The following is a 13615-nucleotide window of genomic DNA, read 5'->3' on the forward strand; positions in this document are numbered from 1 at the left end:
GGGGGCGCCGGGGGGGGAGCCGCCGGGGGGGGGGCAGCGGCGCGGCTCGGCCCCGGGACGCTGCTGCCGGGGAGGCGGCGGCGGCGCTGCCTGGCGGAGCGCGGCGGAAGGAGGAGGAAGAGGAGGGAGCTGCGAAAAAAGCGCAGCGGCCCGGGCGGGGGTGGGTCGGTGCATGCGGCGCGGGGCGCAGGCAGCAGCCGGCGGGAGGCGGGCGGCCGGAGCAACACCAGCAGCAGCAGCAGCAGCAGCAGCAGCAGCAGCAGCAGCAGCAGCAGCAGCAGCAGCAGCAGCACCGCTCGCTGCCGGGGCTCGGGGCTGCGCGCCGCCGGCCGCACACGTGCGCGCCTCCCCCGGTGCCGCAGCGCCCTGCCGTACCCATCACTTCTTCCCTAACTCCCTCCCTCCTTCCCTCCTCTTTTTTTTTTTTTTTTTTTTTTTTTGGTGCCTGTGTGCGTTTTCCACCCTGCTCCGCCAGCTCGCTGAGAACAGCCTCTTTTCCGACTTACGCGACTCGCGGGTTTGTTTATCGGTTTGTTCCCCCTCCCTACACCCCCGTCTTATTCTATTTTATTTTTTCGCCCCTCCGAATTTCCTCCAGTCGTAGCTCCTTTTTTGTATTATTATTGTGTTTTTTGTGATTTATTTTTTTTTTTCACTGACGCCTCCCGTGCGTTTTTCGATCGCAAGCCGTCCTTGCGGTCCGTTTTTTAACTGCATTTTGTCTGCAGATCTTCCCTTTGTTTGCACACATCCCCTTGATATTTTTTATTATTTTTCTTCCCTCCGTTGTTGTTGTTCGTTGTTAAAGTCACTCTTTTTTTGGGGGGCGCTGTATTTAAACACTTAAAATGCACTGCTATCTCCTGAGCGTGTTTCTCACCCTGGATCTGGCCACCGTGGCTCTCAGCCTGTCTACCTGCAGCACCCTCGACATGGATCAGTTTATGCGCAAGAGGATCGAGGCGATCCGGGGGCAGATCCTGAGCAAACTGAAGCTCACCAGCCCCCCGGACGAGTACCCCGAGCCCGAGGAGGTGCCCCCGGAGGTCATCTCCATCTACAACAGCACCAGGGACCTGCTGCAAGAGAAAGCCAACCACAGAGCCGCCACTTGTGAAAGGGAGAGGAGTGACGAGGAGTATTATGCCAAAGAAGTTTACAAAATAGACATGCAGCCTTTTTACCCTGAAAGTAAGTCTTCTGTGTTTGTGCATGTGTGTGTAATTTTGCCCCCGAGGCTTGGCAGTGGCCACCACCTTGAAATACCAGCCCTGTGCATCGTATTCCTCCTTTTCTGCTCCAGTTCTCAACGTCTTAGGTGGTTACTTATAGGGTTTCTTTTAGGTGAGGGGGGGATATGTATGTGGACAGTGTGGGGGGCTCAGCTACCTCCAGACTCACGGGATTTCAGATGCCCTCGAGTCACCCAGGAGCTCCGCAGGGTGCCTGCACTGCCCACCACCACCTACCTGAGCACGGCTGCCCCCCGCCTGGGATCCCGCTCCCTCCCCAGCACCGGCTCGGCTCCCCCGCAGCCCCGTGTGCAGCCTCCAAAAAGAGCCAATATCTTTCCACTGTTGTTGTTTCCCTTGGAGTGTCTGTATTGGGCAGGTTTCCATCTCTCCATAACTGAAAAGAAAAGGAGGTCTAGAAAAAAAAATAGAAAAAAAAAATCACCGCCAGCTTCCCTTCCCTTCTCTCTGCGCCCCTCTGGCACATTGTCCTGCAGATGCTGTGCAGATCAGTACTCGGAGAGGACAGAGGCACAGACATCCTCCCTCCTCTTCCAGCTGTAACTAGCCGCCCGGTTCAGTTCATGGGCGCTTTCATTTCAGGTACAGGAAAAGTTTTCCCTTCTGGTTAGCCTCGGTTCTTGGAACCTGTCTCAGCCCGTCTGCCTTTTTGCTGTTATTAACGACTTTCTGATGATCTACGCCACGTTGTGCACAGCAGAAGGGTACAAATGCTCCGTGCTGACCAAATCCACTTAGCATGATTAATAATCGTAACGACGTGCCTTTTTGTTTTGGTAGTGAAGTTTAAGTGTACAGGGGAAAAAAAAAAAAAAAAGAAGAAGAAAGAAAAAGCACTGCACTGCACTCCCTTAAAAGAATCTAGATCATCATCATAACCAGGAAAGTGAAATACCAGAAGCAGAAAATAACTCCACCATTCGCGTATCCAAAGTCGAGCCCGTAGTCTTTTCATTTCGTTCCCTTCCCTCTCTCTTCCCTCCCCCGCCACTTGATGCCCTATATACTTACTGTCTGGTTTTGAAAAGCACGTACCTCTTGCTTAAATAGATAATGCAGCCATCTTGGTAACTTTATCTTAGAGTTTCTAATTGCATTTTCTTCTATTTATTTTTAGTTTAGCAAGTTGCAGCTCTGGGGCTTGCTCTGTCTTGCATGTGAGAGTCCCAGGATGCCAGCCAAGGTATCCGAACTCTACGATCGGTGCAGCTGCCTCCCTTTCTCCCTTTATTGTTAAATGACACCATCAGGTACAGGACACCCTGGCAGTCAGAGCCATTTTATTATTGTAATTATGGCACCATCCCTAATAGCCATGATAAATACACTCCACCCTTGTTACCCTGAGGGAAGAAATACTTTTTTAAAAAAATGTCTATTTGGAGCCAAGTGGGTATGAGCAAGGAGGTGCCGTGTAATTCACAGCAATAGCGAGAACACAGAAACCGTGTCAGTTTTCTTCTAGAGCATGCAGTAGGGTTTTGCTGGTGTAAGTCAGTGCTTTTGGTTTGCGACCTACCAGGTCATGTCCCTAGCAGAGTGATGAGCACCTCAGAGCAAAGGTTAGGGAGGCCGTTAGTGGTGGAATTGACCCTGTGGCTGTCGCTGAAGGTAAAGCGCCTCAGCCCTGACCACACATCTGTCCTTTTCCCTGGCGTGAGCAAACGGCAGAGAATTGGTTGTCCAAAATACAGCCACAGACTTTCCAGAAAATTAAAATATCTGTGGTGTGTGACTTGGATGGCACTGACGAAAGAGGATCTATTTTTAAAACCTCAGCAGAGGCCAGATTTGTGCTGAAGGATCGATCGAGGTTTTGGAAGAGCAAAGGAGATTGCAGGTATCTACCAACAGAGTGCATCACAAGTTTGGGATCAGAGGGCCCTGCAGCAGCCGATCCAGTACTACTGTGCAAGTGCTGTTGCGAACATCAGAGTAAGTAGGTTAACTGTTTTTCCACTGCTCTCTAGTTATACTGGACGGAGTGAACCTTTCCAAAAAAGACAGCAAGGAAGAAATCGCTCCACCATATTTTAAAGGAAGATCTTGAAAGCGCAGGTCTGGTGGCCCTGGGTGCTTCCTGCGAGGCATTTCAGAGTGGATTTTTTTTTAACTCTGCAGCTTCTGCTGTACTTGGGGGAGAAGGGGATCAGCACGGACGCACTGGAGGTCACAAGCTGCCGGGAGGAAGGCATGGGAAAGATCAGTGGTTCAGTTCTTACCACAAGTTGTTAGCGTTCAGCAACTGACTACAACCCAAGTATTACAAATATGCTCTAATTATACTCATAGTCAGCAATATATCACTACAGATTGCTGATAGGTCTTTGTGGGGCATTTTATAAAGTTCAGACTAAATATTTTTAGCAATGAGGAGATTTAAAAGGAAAACTATAAGAGATATTGTATATACCCTAAGGCATATTTTGTCTTAAATATTATCCTTGGCCAACTGTACTGTATAAATACAGTAAATATGAATAGAACTGGCAAGGTGCCAATCTCCTGGGATGAATTTTAGTCAAGAAGGTATTTATGGGATATAAATAATACTGTGTCAACATTTAAAGAAGGGATCTGATTAGTTTTGAATTTATTCATATTAATCTTTTCACATGCTGTTAGTTTAAGACTCAAAGTAGAGTTATGCTAAGGTTTACTGATAGTTTGCACTGAGGAAGTAAGGGGGCATCTGGCATCTGGCTTGACAGTCCACTTGAGGTTAAAGACACATCTAGTATGGAAATATATGTGGAAATTCAGCAATCTGGGGACTACCAGACCCAAAGCCAACTGACAGGAAAAGCGGTGGCAGAAAAAATACTCTAAAGAGGTTGTGAAAAAACCAAAGGCTTTTGTTTGTGAAGCATGCCTGCGTGTGTTGTGCTTGCGACAATGTGGATTAGAGTCTGGAAGTTTAAATCTCTCCCAAGACTGGTTGGCAGCCAGAGGTCAAGTCATCTTAGACGTTTTGTTATTTATCAATTCCTCATTGATCATCTGGGGCCTGATACCTAACCTAATTATCGATTTGAGGTTGAATAATCATCACTGCACTGAAAATAAACAGAAATTTAATGCCAGCACAGTTATGTATTACAGATTGCATTACTAGTGCATACCTGGAACACTAAAGAAAAAGAGGCAACACGTGTATGCAGGGGGTGGAGCCCAATTCTGTAGTTTTTATTCATAGCAAGTTTTATCACAGTCAATGAATTGGTCATTATTGATGGCTTAAGCCTCAGTCATGTATATTTTCAGTGTACTGCATGGTGGGAGATGGGTCAGTCAGGACTCAGTAGCTCAAGAAATCACAGTTCTGGGCTTGGTCCTGGTTTTGCATAGATTTTGGACTGTGTTAGTATGCAGTTGCCTCCCCAGCTTCCCGCCTGAGGTTGGTGGTAGGATTTGTCATTTTGGGAGTTCAGTGCCATGAATATTGCTTTACATAGACTGTCATTCTCCTGAGCGTTTACCTAATGAAAGACAACATTATAAACTAACTGGGCACAATGACATGCTTCTACTTTATCAACAAGGACTCGATTTACGAGTAATTATATGTATGTGGGCTTCTTGTCTGCAGGGTACAAGAGCTGCTGGTTCAGGAGCAGCTCTGGCCTCCCAGCACCACCAGCATCATCACCATGACATGAACAGCTACAACTGTGCAGCTCACGTGTGTTTGCATTTAGCAGAACAGAGAACTTAATCTTGCAGGATTTCCTATGTTGTTAATGATACGGAAAGTCTTAGGAGGAGCAGTGTAGTTTAAAACCGAGCTGTGCTGACCTTACGGTAGGGCTCTGGAGCACCTCCTTGTAGGATGCCTACTGCACGTTCACCAGGCTTGCTGTCATTTGCACAAAGGACCTGAAGCAATGTGAGGGCTTCCCTGAGGAGAGACGTGGGAGGAACAGTTCCTTGTTCATGAGTGGCACTTATTACAGTCTTCCTATGTGGGGATGTAGAAAACAGGAAATTGCAGATGGCTTTAAAAAGAGGCAGGGTTATTTTCTGGACAGTAGTCATCTACGTGCTAAGGGGGATAATAAAATAACATGCTCTGGTGTGCTAACCGAGTACAGCCGAAATCAAAGGGAGCTCTCTTCTTCAACTCCCACTCGTATCAAGCAGATGGTTGGGTGCAGCGTGTGTGTTTCCTGACTGCCTTCTGAATCATCGGTTACTTACTGGGAAAGGGGGAGGTCATGGTCTGGCACGGTAAATCCACCTCACTGCATTTCTTCTGGAGGAAGAAGCCTACACCTCCAGAAATGCAAAAGACCTGTGTCCCACTACTTAGCTCTCACTACTGAAAGTTGAGAAGACCTGCAAGAAAAACGTAGAGCTGTTGTCCAAAGCTGTTGTTGCAGCCCTCCTTGTTTATCTCTAATGTCTGTTTTAAAGAGACACTTCCACCCTGTCATTTGTTGAGTGAAAAGGTTAGAAGTGTATCACTGCCCCTGCTGCCCCCAGCCCGTTGGTGGTGTGAGAGTTTTACAGTACCAGAGGCCTATCTGGAAATGTGTACTTGTCTTCTTATGCTTTGTGAAGCCCTCCCATAAATTACAGAGCTCAGGGCTGGAGATCTGCTGGGAATGCCCAGTGCTGGTGTTGCTCTTGCTGGCTCTGCTTGACTGTAGGACTGGGTAGGAACAAGCAATTGTGCAAAAACAACAGAGCACCATCTTAATCTTCATCAGCTGCCGGTTTTACCCGAAATCATCCTTGGTGCACAGCATGAGAACAATAGTGCATGACTGCATTATTTTGAAGTTGTAACTTCCAGGGTATTTCTGTGAGTGTGAGGCTCTTGCTTGCAAAATTGCTGAGCAAAAAGATGGATGAGGACTCTGGGCTATTGTCCTTAGTGAACTTCTTCCGCAAGGTGCTGAAACACATGCAGAACTTCACATGCATGAATAGACTCATTAACACTAAGGTTATATGCGTGCCTAATTAGTTTCCTGAACTGGGGCCTGGTTTACGGGGGATGAGGAAAGCCAGACAGCTCAAATCCCTCTTACTTATTTGAAATCTGTCATTTAGGCATCAGAGCCCAGTCAAGAGGATATATGGTACAAGCTTTTTCATAGAGGAAAGAAAAGGCTCTTCAGTAGCCCTGTGATCCTGAAAAGGCCTTACCCTGTTGGGCAGCTGGCCACTTCTGCCGTTGCAGGGTCTCTGCTAGGCTGCTCCTGTTCTGCAAATGAAGAGAAAAAGCCCAGCGTATCGTGACAAAACAAGTCATTAGTAAAGGTACAAGTGTTTCCGTTCCTGTTGTGAAACTACATGCTGCACGTTTTTGAGCAGGCGGCTTTTGGCTAGAGAATGATGCACTCCCCAGGTATTACTTAATGCAGTGCTGTGCTGTGGGTGTTTCAGCTGATTTGTTTAGGCTGAATTTTTTGGTTTGGTCATTTGTTTAGAGGAAGTTTGCATTTTGCCTTCCACCCCACGCTGTTGTTTGTTTATTTTTTGATCTGTGCCTAGACTGATGCCTAGCTCTCTTATTGCTATCAGTTGGCTTCCCGTAGCAGACCATCCAGAGCAGCTATGGTTCTTGAAATGCCTCCCCCATGCTTGTCTCCACTGTCCTTGCTGCTGTTTAGTGACTGCAGCTGGGTACCGAGCCATACAAGAAATACAGCTAAGGAGTGTAGAGGAGAAACTCGAACATTCGTCTGTGACAAGAGGATGAGGGGTTGAAGAAACTTAGCATGAAGTGTTATGTTTTATCTTCTTCCAGTGTGATCAGTTGTTTTAGAGTTTCTGAATGACTCATGACTTCATTTAGTACTGTGGTTCTCTGAGCTCAAATAGCACAGGGTTAGCCTTGGAGAAATGAAGTGCTAGACCTGGCTTCGTTAGATCTGTCTGGTGAGCAGGTTTTCATGTGTTTTTGGTGCTCTGCAAGTTGGTCCAGAATAGAAAAGTTTCATCTTTGGGTAGCAGAGTCAGGTTTTCTGAAGGGGACTGCACGGCAGCTCATGTATGCTGCTTGGAAAGCTCCCAGCTCCTCGTGAAGAGTGGCAGGTGGGGATGAGCTTGGTCAGCAGCACAGAGAGGCTGCTTGTTCACTATAAGGAGACAGGCACTGCTGAAATACCTCCAGTATCGCTGTATGGGTTCTCTAGCATCCATGCTTGGTTTTCAGGGGAAGCAAAACCTTGCAGCAGTCCCTGCAGCAAAGTTATGGCTCTGAGTGTTGGAGAAGACCTTTAGAACATCTCTCTGTCATTCAGGTTTTAATTTGAAAGATGAGAGAGTTTTGGTGTTATAACATGTTTTAATGCAAGAAAAACAATGCATGATATTTCAATTTCCATAGGGTGGTCTCAATTCAAGTATCACAAAGTTTCTAAAGATGTGTTGTTTTCTGTTAATCTTGGATTTATCCCTCTGTGTTTTAGCTTCTTTACACACGAAAGTTCATGCTCTTCAACCCCTGGCACACATTTTTCTTTTACTTGTCTTGTGAAAATATTTCTTTTCAAATAAGCATTATAGGTTGCATGTAAATAGAGTACTGTATTACACTTCATCAAAAGCTGTAGCATCCTTTTAGGCAAGCTGAGGGGAGGCAAAAAGGGAAATGTTGTGATATTGACCTTTTGCTTTGTTTGTTTGGCTCCTTCCCACCATATCTAACCCACGCTGCACTGACAAATACCGCATCTGTCTTGACAGGCGAGTTCACAAATAGCCATTCATTCATAACTTGGAGCTGCTGTAAGGCTCCTTATTGATTGCTTAATTTGACAGTTGTGCGTTTGAGCAGAGACTTTGAAGAAAGGACTGCAAAATGACCTTATGTTCAGTCTGACTTTGTGAAAACCAGGAGGGAGGTCTTGTGTGAAAGAGGATACTGTACTTAAGTATGTATGTGTGCATATGTGCATGTGCGCGCTCACGCGCGTGCATACATTTAAGAGCATTAAAACATCTGGTGTTGCCAAAGCCCAAATTGGAATGTTCTGGGAAGGATAATTTAATTTTTAGCTTCTGGATTCATTTCAGTGATGGTAATTTCAACACTTCCTGGGGAGAGTCTATCAGTGGTTATGTGCATCAAATGCAGCAGTAAATCTGTCATTCTTTCCATTTCAGTTTTTTGGTCTTACAACTTCGTTATTTTTCCCTGTTTGGCTGGTGTTAGTATCCAATGTTTTCCCTGGCTTCATCTCTTTTAAACCCCTGCCTTGAATTTTAAAAGGCAAGCTAAGCCTGCTGAAGTGCCTTCTATTGCTTGTTTTTGTTTACATATAGCATTTGCAATTCAGCAGCTAGCTCAGCTGAAATAGTGCTGGTAACTTACCTTTACTATAGTGATGATTGAGAGATAGCAATCAGAACATGCTGGTTTTCACTGCATGGGGAGTTGTGAGTTGATCCAACAACCCCATGGGTGGACACTGTACTTAGGAGGGTGAGGTACTAGTAGGTATTAGCAGCCCTGACTCTTTTGAAGTGGTTGGAGAGTACCTAGCAATCCCATACTTGATGAAGGTTTCTGGGCAATAATACTTAATCAGCCTGAGCCTACCACTGTGCTTCCAGATAATTTCCTATACCCCAAAATTGGTCAAAGAGTAGCCCTTGCCTATATAGGCAAGCATTGTCCAATATAATCTATAAATTGTCTTTTGGGGGATTTGGGTAAACTGTGATGAAGAACTACAGGACTGCCCAGATGTGTACTAGGAAGAATAACCCCTGCAGAACTTTTGATCTCCCAAGTGGCATATAAACACAACTCAGCAAATTTACCCTTTTTGCATGCAGTGGTGGGCTAAAATAATGGCAGAAGAGTCTGGCAGGCACAGTGTGATGAGGGTCTGGTGTTCACCGCTGGCAGGCTGCATCTCCTTGTCCCACCTCTGTTTGTTTCCAGGGGTGGTTAGCCAAGCTGGGAGATGTTAATGCTGCCCTGTGAATGTAGTGACAGAGAAGCCACTCTTTCTTCCCTTTGTATCACAGCGCCTAGCATTCACGCTTCAAGGGGTTGGTGCAGGAATCAGTCCAGTTGACTGGATCATATGACTTCATGAATACCCAGTAAGCAAAATTTATGGAGACAGGTCCACTGACACGTATGATATCAGCAGTTTGTTTCTTTATCCATATGCCTACAGGCAATGCTTCCATAGGGGATATTTGCCCTCAGGGAAGGATAAACAGTGTATTATGTTCTCCAACACGATAGGATATTTTAATCTGCCTGGAGATTTGTTGGATCCATGCAGATCCTTGGTGTTCTCATTCTTGCCCAATCTCTGAGCGATCCAGCCCAGTTTTTTTGGCTGTCATAGTTGGCTCTGGGCCTCCCTGGCAGAGCAAGGACTATATATGTCTTGTGCCAATCACTGCTCCATATCATTTTTTTTTTCCCTGATGCACGCTTTGGAAGTGAAGTAGCCACATTTCAACATTGAGGTCTGCTGAAAGATGCCTGTATGTTTCATTTGTTGTGCTTGTTATGTGTTTACCTAGCATATAATGGCAGGCTATTGCAGCAGACAGTACATACAGCTTTGGGTTTGCAAGTGAGAAACAAAGCTTTCTTGAAAATAAATCTGCTGCTCTGATCTGGTGGTGCGATAGGAACTGAGAGGCTCCCTGCCAGGATATACAATTTGGAAAGCAAGGGAGCTAAGTGAGCAGCTTAGTCTCATTTAGGATGGACTCGAACAGATTGCTGGGGGTATGAGCTGTCTCTCCCTCTTTTAATCTGGATTCCTCCATTGCAGTTTACATGTCTCCTCAATGCTAGGAGCAATGTATTTGGAAACTTCACATCCTCCTTGCAAATCGGGGAAGAAAAGAGCCCCAAAAGGATATAGAAAAAGAGATCTTTATAAAGGTGGCCAGAGGCTGAGTTACAACACTATCATGTGTCTGAAGGAACTTACCTCCTTCCAAGTTGGAGTCCTATTATTTGCCCACTTTATTGGGAGACTTAATTTTCTCTGGCTGGAAGTGTATTTGTTGAGGTAGAGTCTGGAAGGGAATCTGCCTAATGCACACTTGCCACAAGGCCAGCTATACATGTGATACAGCCAAACCTTTCCGTTTTTCTGCCTTTTGAGAGTATGTTCCCCAGATTAAGGGCCCTGGTCCAAAGCCTGCTGAAAACACTGGAAGTCTTTCCATTGACTGCAAAACTCTTTGGATCAGACATTAAGTGCTGTTCCTTTGTTTCAGAGAACAGACACATCTTTAAGATATATTGGGACACATTACTCTGCTATTCTGCATAAGGCTTTGCAAAAAAAAAAAAGACAAAAAAATTTTTTTAAATAAACACCTTAGTAGCTTATTGATAGAAGCATTTGATGGCAGATGTCATCTGGGAACAGCATGTGGCAGCAATATGGCAAGAATTGCAGAATAGAAGGCATGAGTTCATGTCCTGTACTTCCTGGGTATTCCACACCTCCCCCTATCTAAAATAAATGACCATATGACTGCAAAGGTCTTGGCAAATAAACATGCCATGATATATGTCTATCACCCTCCCCACAGTGGGTTTTTGTCTAGAAGCTCATCACTCCACATCCAGAGGCTTCTTACAAACAAGGATAAAATCAGATCTTGGCGCCCAGAGCAGGGGGGAATCTGAAGGCTGTGAATAAGAATGTGGCAAATCCCTAAGCAATGGACTGTAAAGAAAGGCCAGGCCTAAGCCAACAAGGTGTTTTTATGTTATCAATAAAATCTTGAAAGTCAGTTCTGAATAGATCCAGAGCCAGGAAAACAACTTCTGAAAGTCAATTTGCTGCATGATAAATGCTGAGTTTACAAGCTGGAAAGCCAAGTAGTTTGGGAACAAGAGCTGTGCTTATAGCATGGAAGCGCATGTGGTTTTACATGAAGCCTTTCTGACTTAGTATGTCACAAACTGCCTCATGAAATAATGAGTTAACTTCTGAGGTACTTTTTTTTTTTTTTTTTTTTACGTGGATGAAAAGTTAGAACAAATTAATTTTGAGTTGGTAAAGCCACTCCAGATTTTTCCCTGTGTTGTTGAAACCGGAATCTGCAGTGATTGTTTAGGCAAGCAGAACTGTCATTGTGGCTGGGATTTTAAGAAGCACCTAAAGGAGTTAGGAATTTCTCTCCTGCTGGTTCCTTCGTAGCCTTTTAGAATCCTAGCCTTTTATTTAAATAAACCCTGAGTCAAGTAAACCTGCTTTGCTGATTAGAAATGTCCTGAATGCTGTTTTAAATCATGTTTGTACTACATATTTTTCAAGCCTGGGAAGACTCAACAGCCTCCACAGGTCTTATAAATAAATAAATAAGAGGCAAGAGAGAAAAAGAAATAGAACTTGATATTTTATCTAAGAAAATCATGCCTATTGTGGCACTTCCTATGTCATTTTGGAGCAAGACTTCATCTCAATTTGGTGTGGCATAAAAACCACACCAAAAGGGCTTGATTCTTATTTAATATAAGGCAAATTACAGTCACAGAATGTGAAATGCCTTAGTGTAATGACAGCCAGGCCTGCAAGCAGGTTTCTGAGCGAACCTTAGTATTACCTCTCAACTGAAGTAGATGTTCCCTTCAGAGGAGACATTCTGCTTGGGATATAAAGTTCCAGGTCTGCTCATAGCTAATGAGCACTGTACTGTGCCTTAGGAAGGATGAGACTCACGTTGCTCTAGGAGGCTTTGAATGGACAATGACCAATTAAAAAGCTGGATGCTACCTTGATGGTGTTTCATTCTTCCTATGTGTGTTTTCCAGGCCATAGAATTTATCTGAATTAATTCCTTTTTAAAAGGGTCTCCAAATAACATCTGGTAGATTTTTCCAATGATTAATTATATTCATTAGGAACAAGAATCTTGGTGTTTTAAGTTGTTGAGCTATAAGTTCTAGCCTTTAATGTGGTTTAAATCCTCTCTTGCTATTTCAAAGACTACTGTCAAATTTGTGTCCATTATGTAGGCACCTGCAGGAAAAGGAAGTTTGGTGGATAGCTGGGGCTGTTGATCTGCTTGAGGGTAGGAAGTCTCTGCAGAGGGATCTGGATAGGCTACGTCAATGGGCCAAGTCCAATTGCATGCTGTTTAACAGAGCTACGTGCTGGGTGCTTCCCTTAGGTCATAGCAACCCCATGCAGTTGCATGAGGAGGAGTGGCTGGAAAGTTACCAGGCAGAAAAAGACCTAGGGGTGCTGGTCAACAGTCAGCTGAACATGATCCAGCAGTGTGCCCAGGTGGCCAAGAAGGCCAGTGTCATCTTCGCTTGTATCAGAAATAGTGTGGTCAGAAGGAATTGGGAAGTGATCAGGAAGACCAAGCAGATGAGGCCCTCTATAGATAGATAGAAGCAGCTTGTTCACAATCCCTGATTCTCATGGGGGACTTCAACCACCCCAATATCTGTTGGAGGGACAGCACAGTAGGGCATAGGCAATCCAGGAAGTTCTTGGAATGCATTGATGATAACTTTCTTCGCCAAGTGTTGGAGGAGCCAATGAGGAGAGGTGCTATGCTGGACCTAATTCTCACCAACAAGGAGGGCATGATGGGAAATGTAAAACTCAAGGGCAGTCTTCGTGGATTTTATGATCTTCAGGGCACACAACAAGCTTGTAACCTGCACTTAAGGAGAGCAGACCTTGTCCTCTTCAGGGATCTGCTTGGTAGAATACTGTAGGCCAAAGCCCTGGAGGGAAGAGGGGCCCAAGAAAGCTGATTAATATTCAAGGATCACCTCCTCCAAGCTCAGCAGCAATGCATCTCAACAAAGAGGAAGTCAGGCAGAAACACCAGGAGGCCTGCATGGATGAACAAGGAGCTCTAGGCCAAACTCAAGCAGAAGAATGAGGCCTACAGAGGGTGGAAGCAAGGACATGTAGCCTGTAAAGAAAACAAAGAAATTGTCCAAGCAATAAGGGATCGGGTTAGGAAAGTGAAGGTCCTTTTAGAAGTAAATTTGGCCAGGGACATTAAGGGCAACACAAAATGCTTCTATAGGTACATAGGTGTTAAAAGGAAGACTAGGGAAATCGTGGGCCCATGCTGAAAGGAAACAGAAGACCTGGTTACCCAGGATATGGAGAGGGCTGAGGTACTTAATGACGTTTTTGCCTCAGCCTTCACTGGCAAGTGCTCTAGCTACATAGCTCATGCCCCAGAAGGCAAATGCAGGGACTGGGGGAATGAAGAACCACCCAGTGTAGGAGGGGATCAGTTTCAAGACCTCTAAGGGACTTAAAGGTGCACGAGTCATCAAATCGTAGAATGGTTCTATGTGAGACACCTCTCACTAGACCATCTTGCTCAAAGCCCCATTCATCCTGGCCTTGAACACTTGTTGGGGCATCCACAACTTCTCCAGG

At 45.2% G+C, this 13615-nt stretch overlaps 1 protein-coding gene across 1 annotated transcript in view; it reads left to right on the plus strand.

Annotated features, from left to right (window-relative positions):
• Window positions 1–457: 457 nt before the first annotated feature.
• The window catches only part of TGFB2 (transforming growth factor beta 2), a 69741-nt gene continuing 56583 nt past the window's right edge, over window positions 458–13615 (plus strand). The window contains 1 exon segment of the mRNA XM_032185834.1: window positions 458–1191. Coding sequence (XP_032041725.1) covers window positions 849–1191 — 343 coding nt within the window. The 5' untranslated portion in view covers window positions 458–848.

Source organism: Aythya fuligula, chromosome 3 (assembly GCF_009819795.1).
Source record: "Aythya fuligula isolate bAytFul2 chromosome 3, bAytFul2.pri, whole genome shotgun sequence".
Classification (NCBI taxonomy): Eukaryota; Metazoa; Chordata; class Aves; order Anseriformes; family Anatidae; genus Aythya; species Aythya fuligula.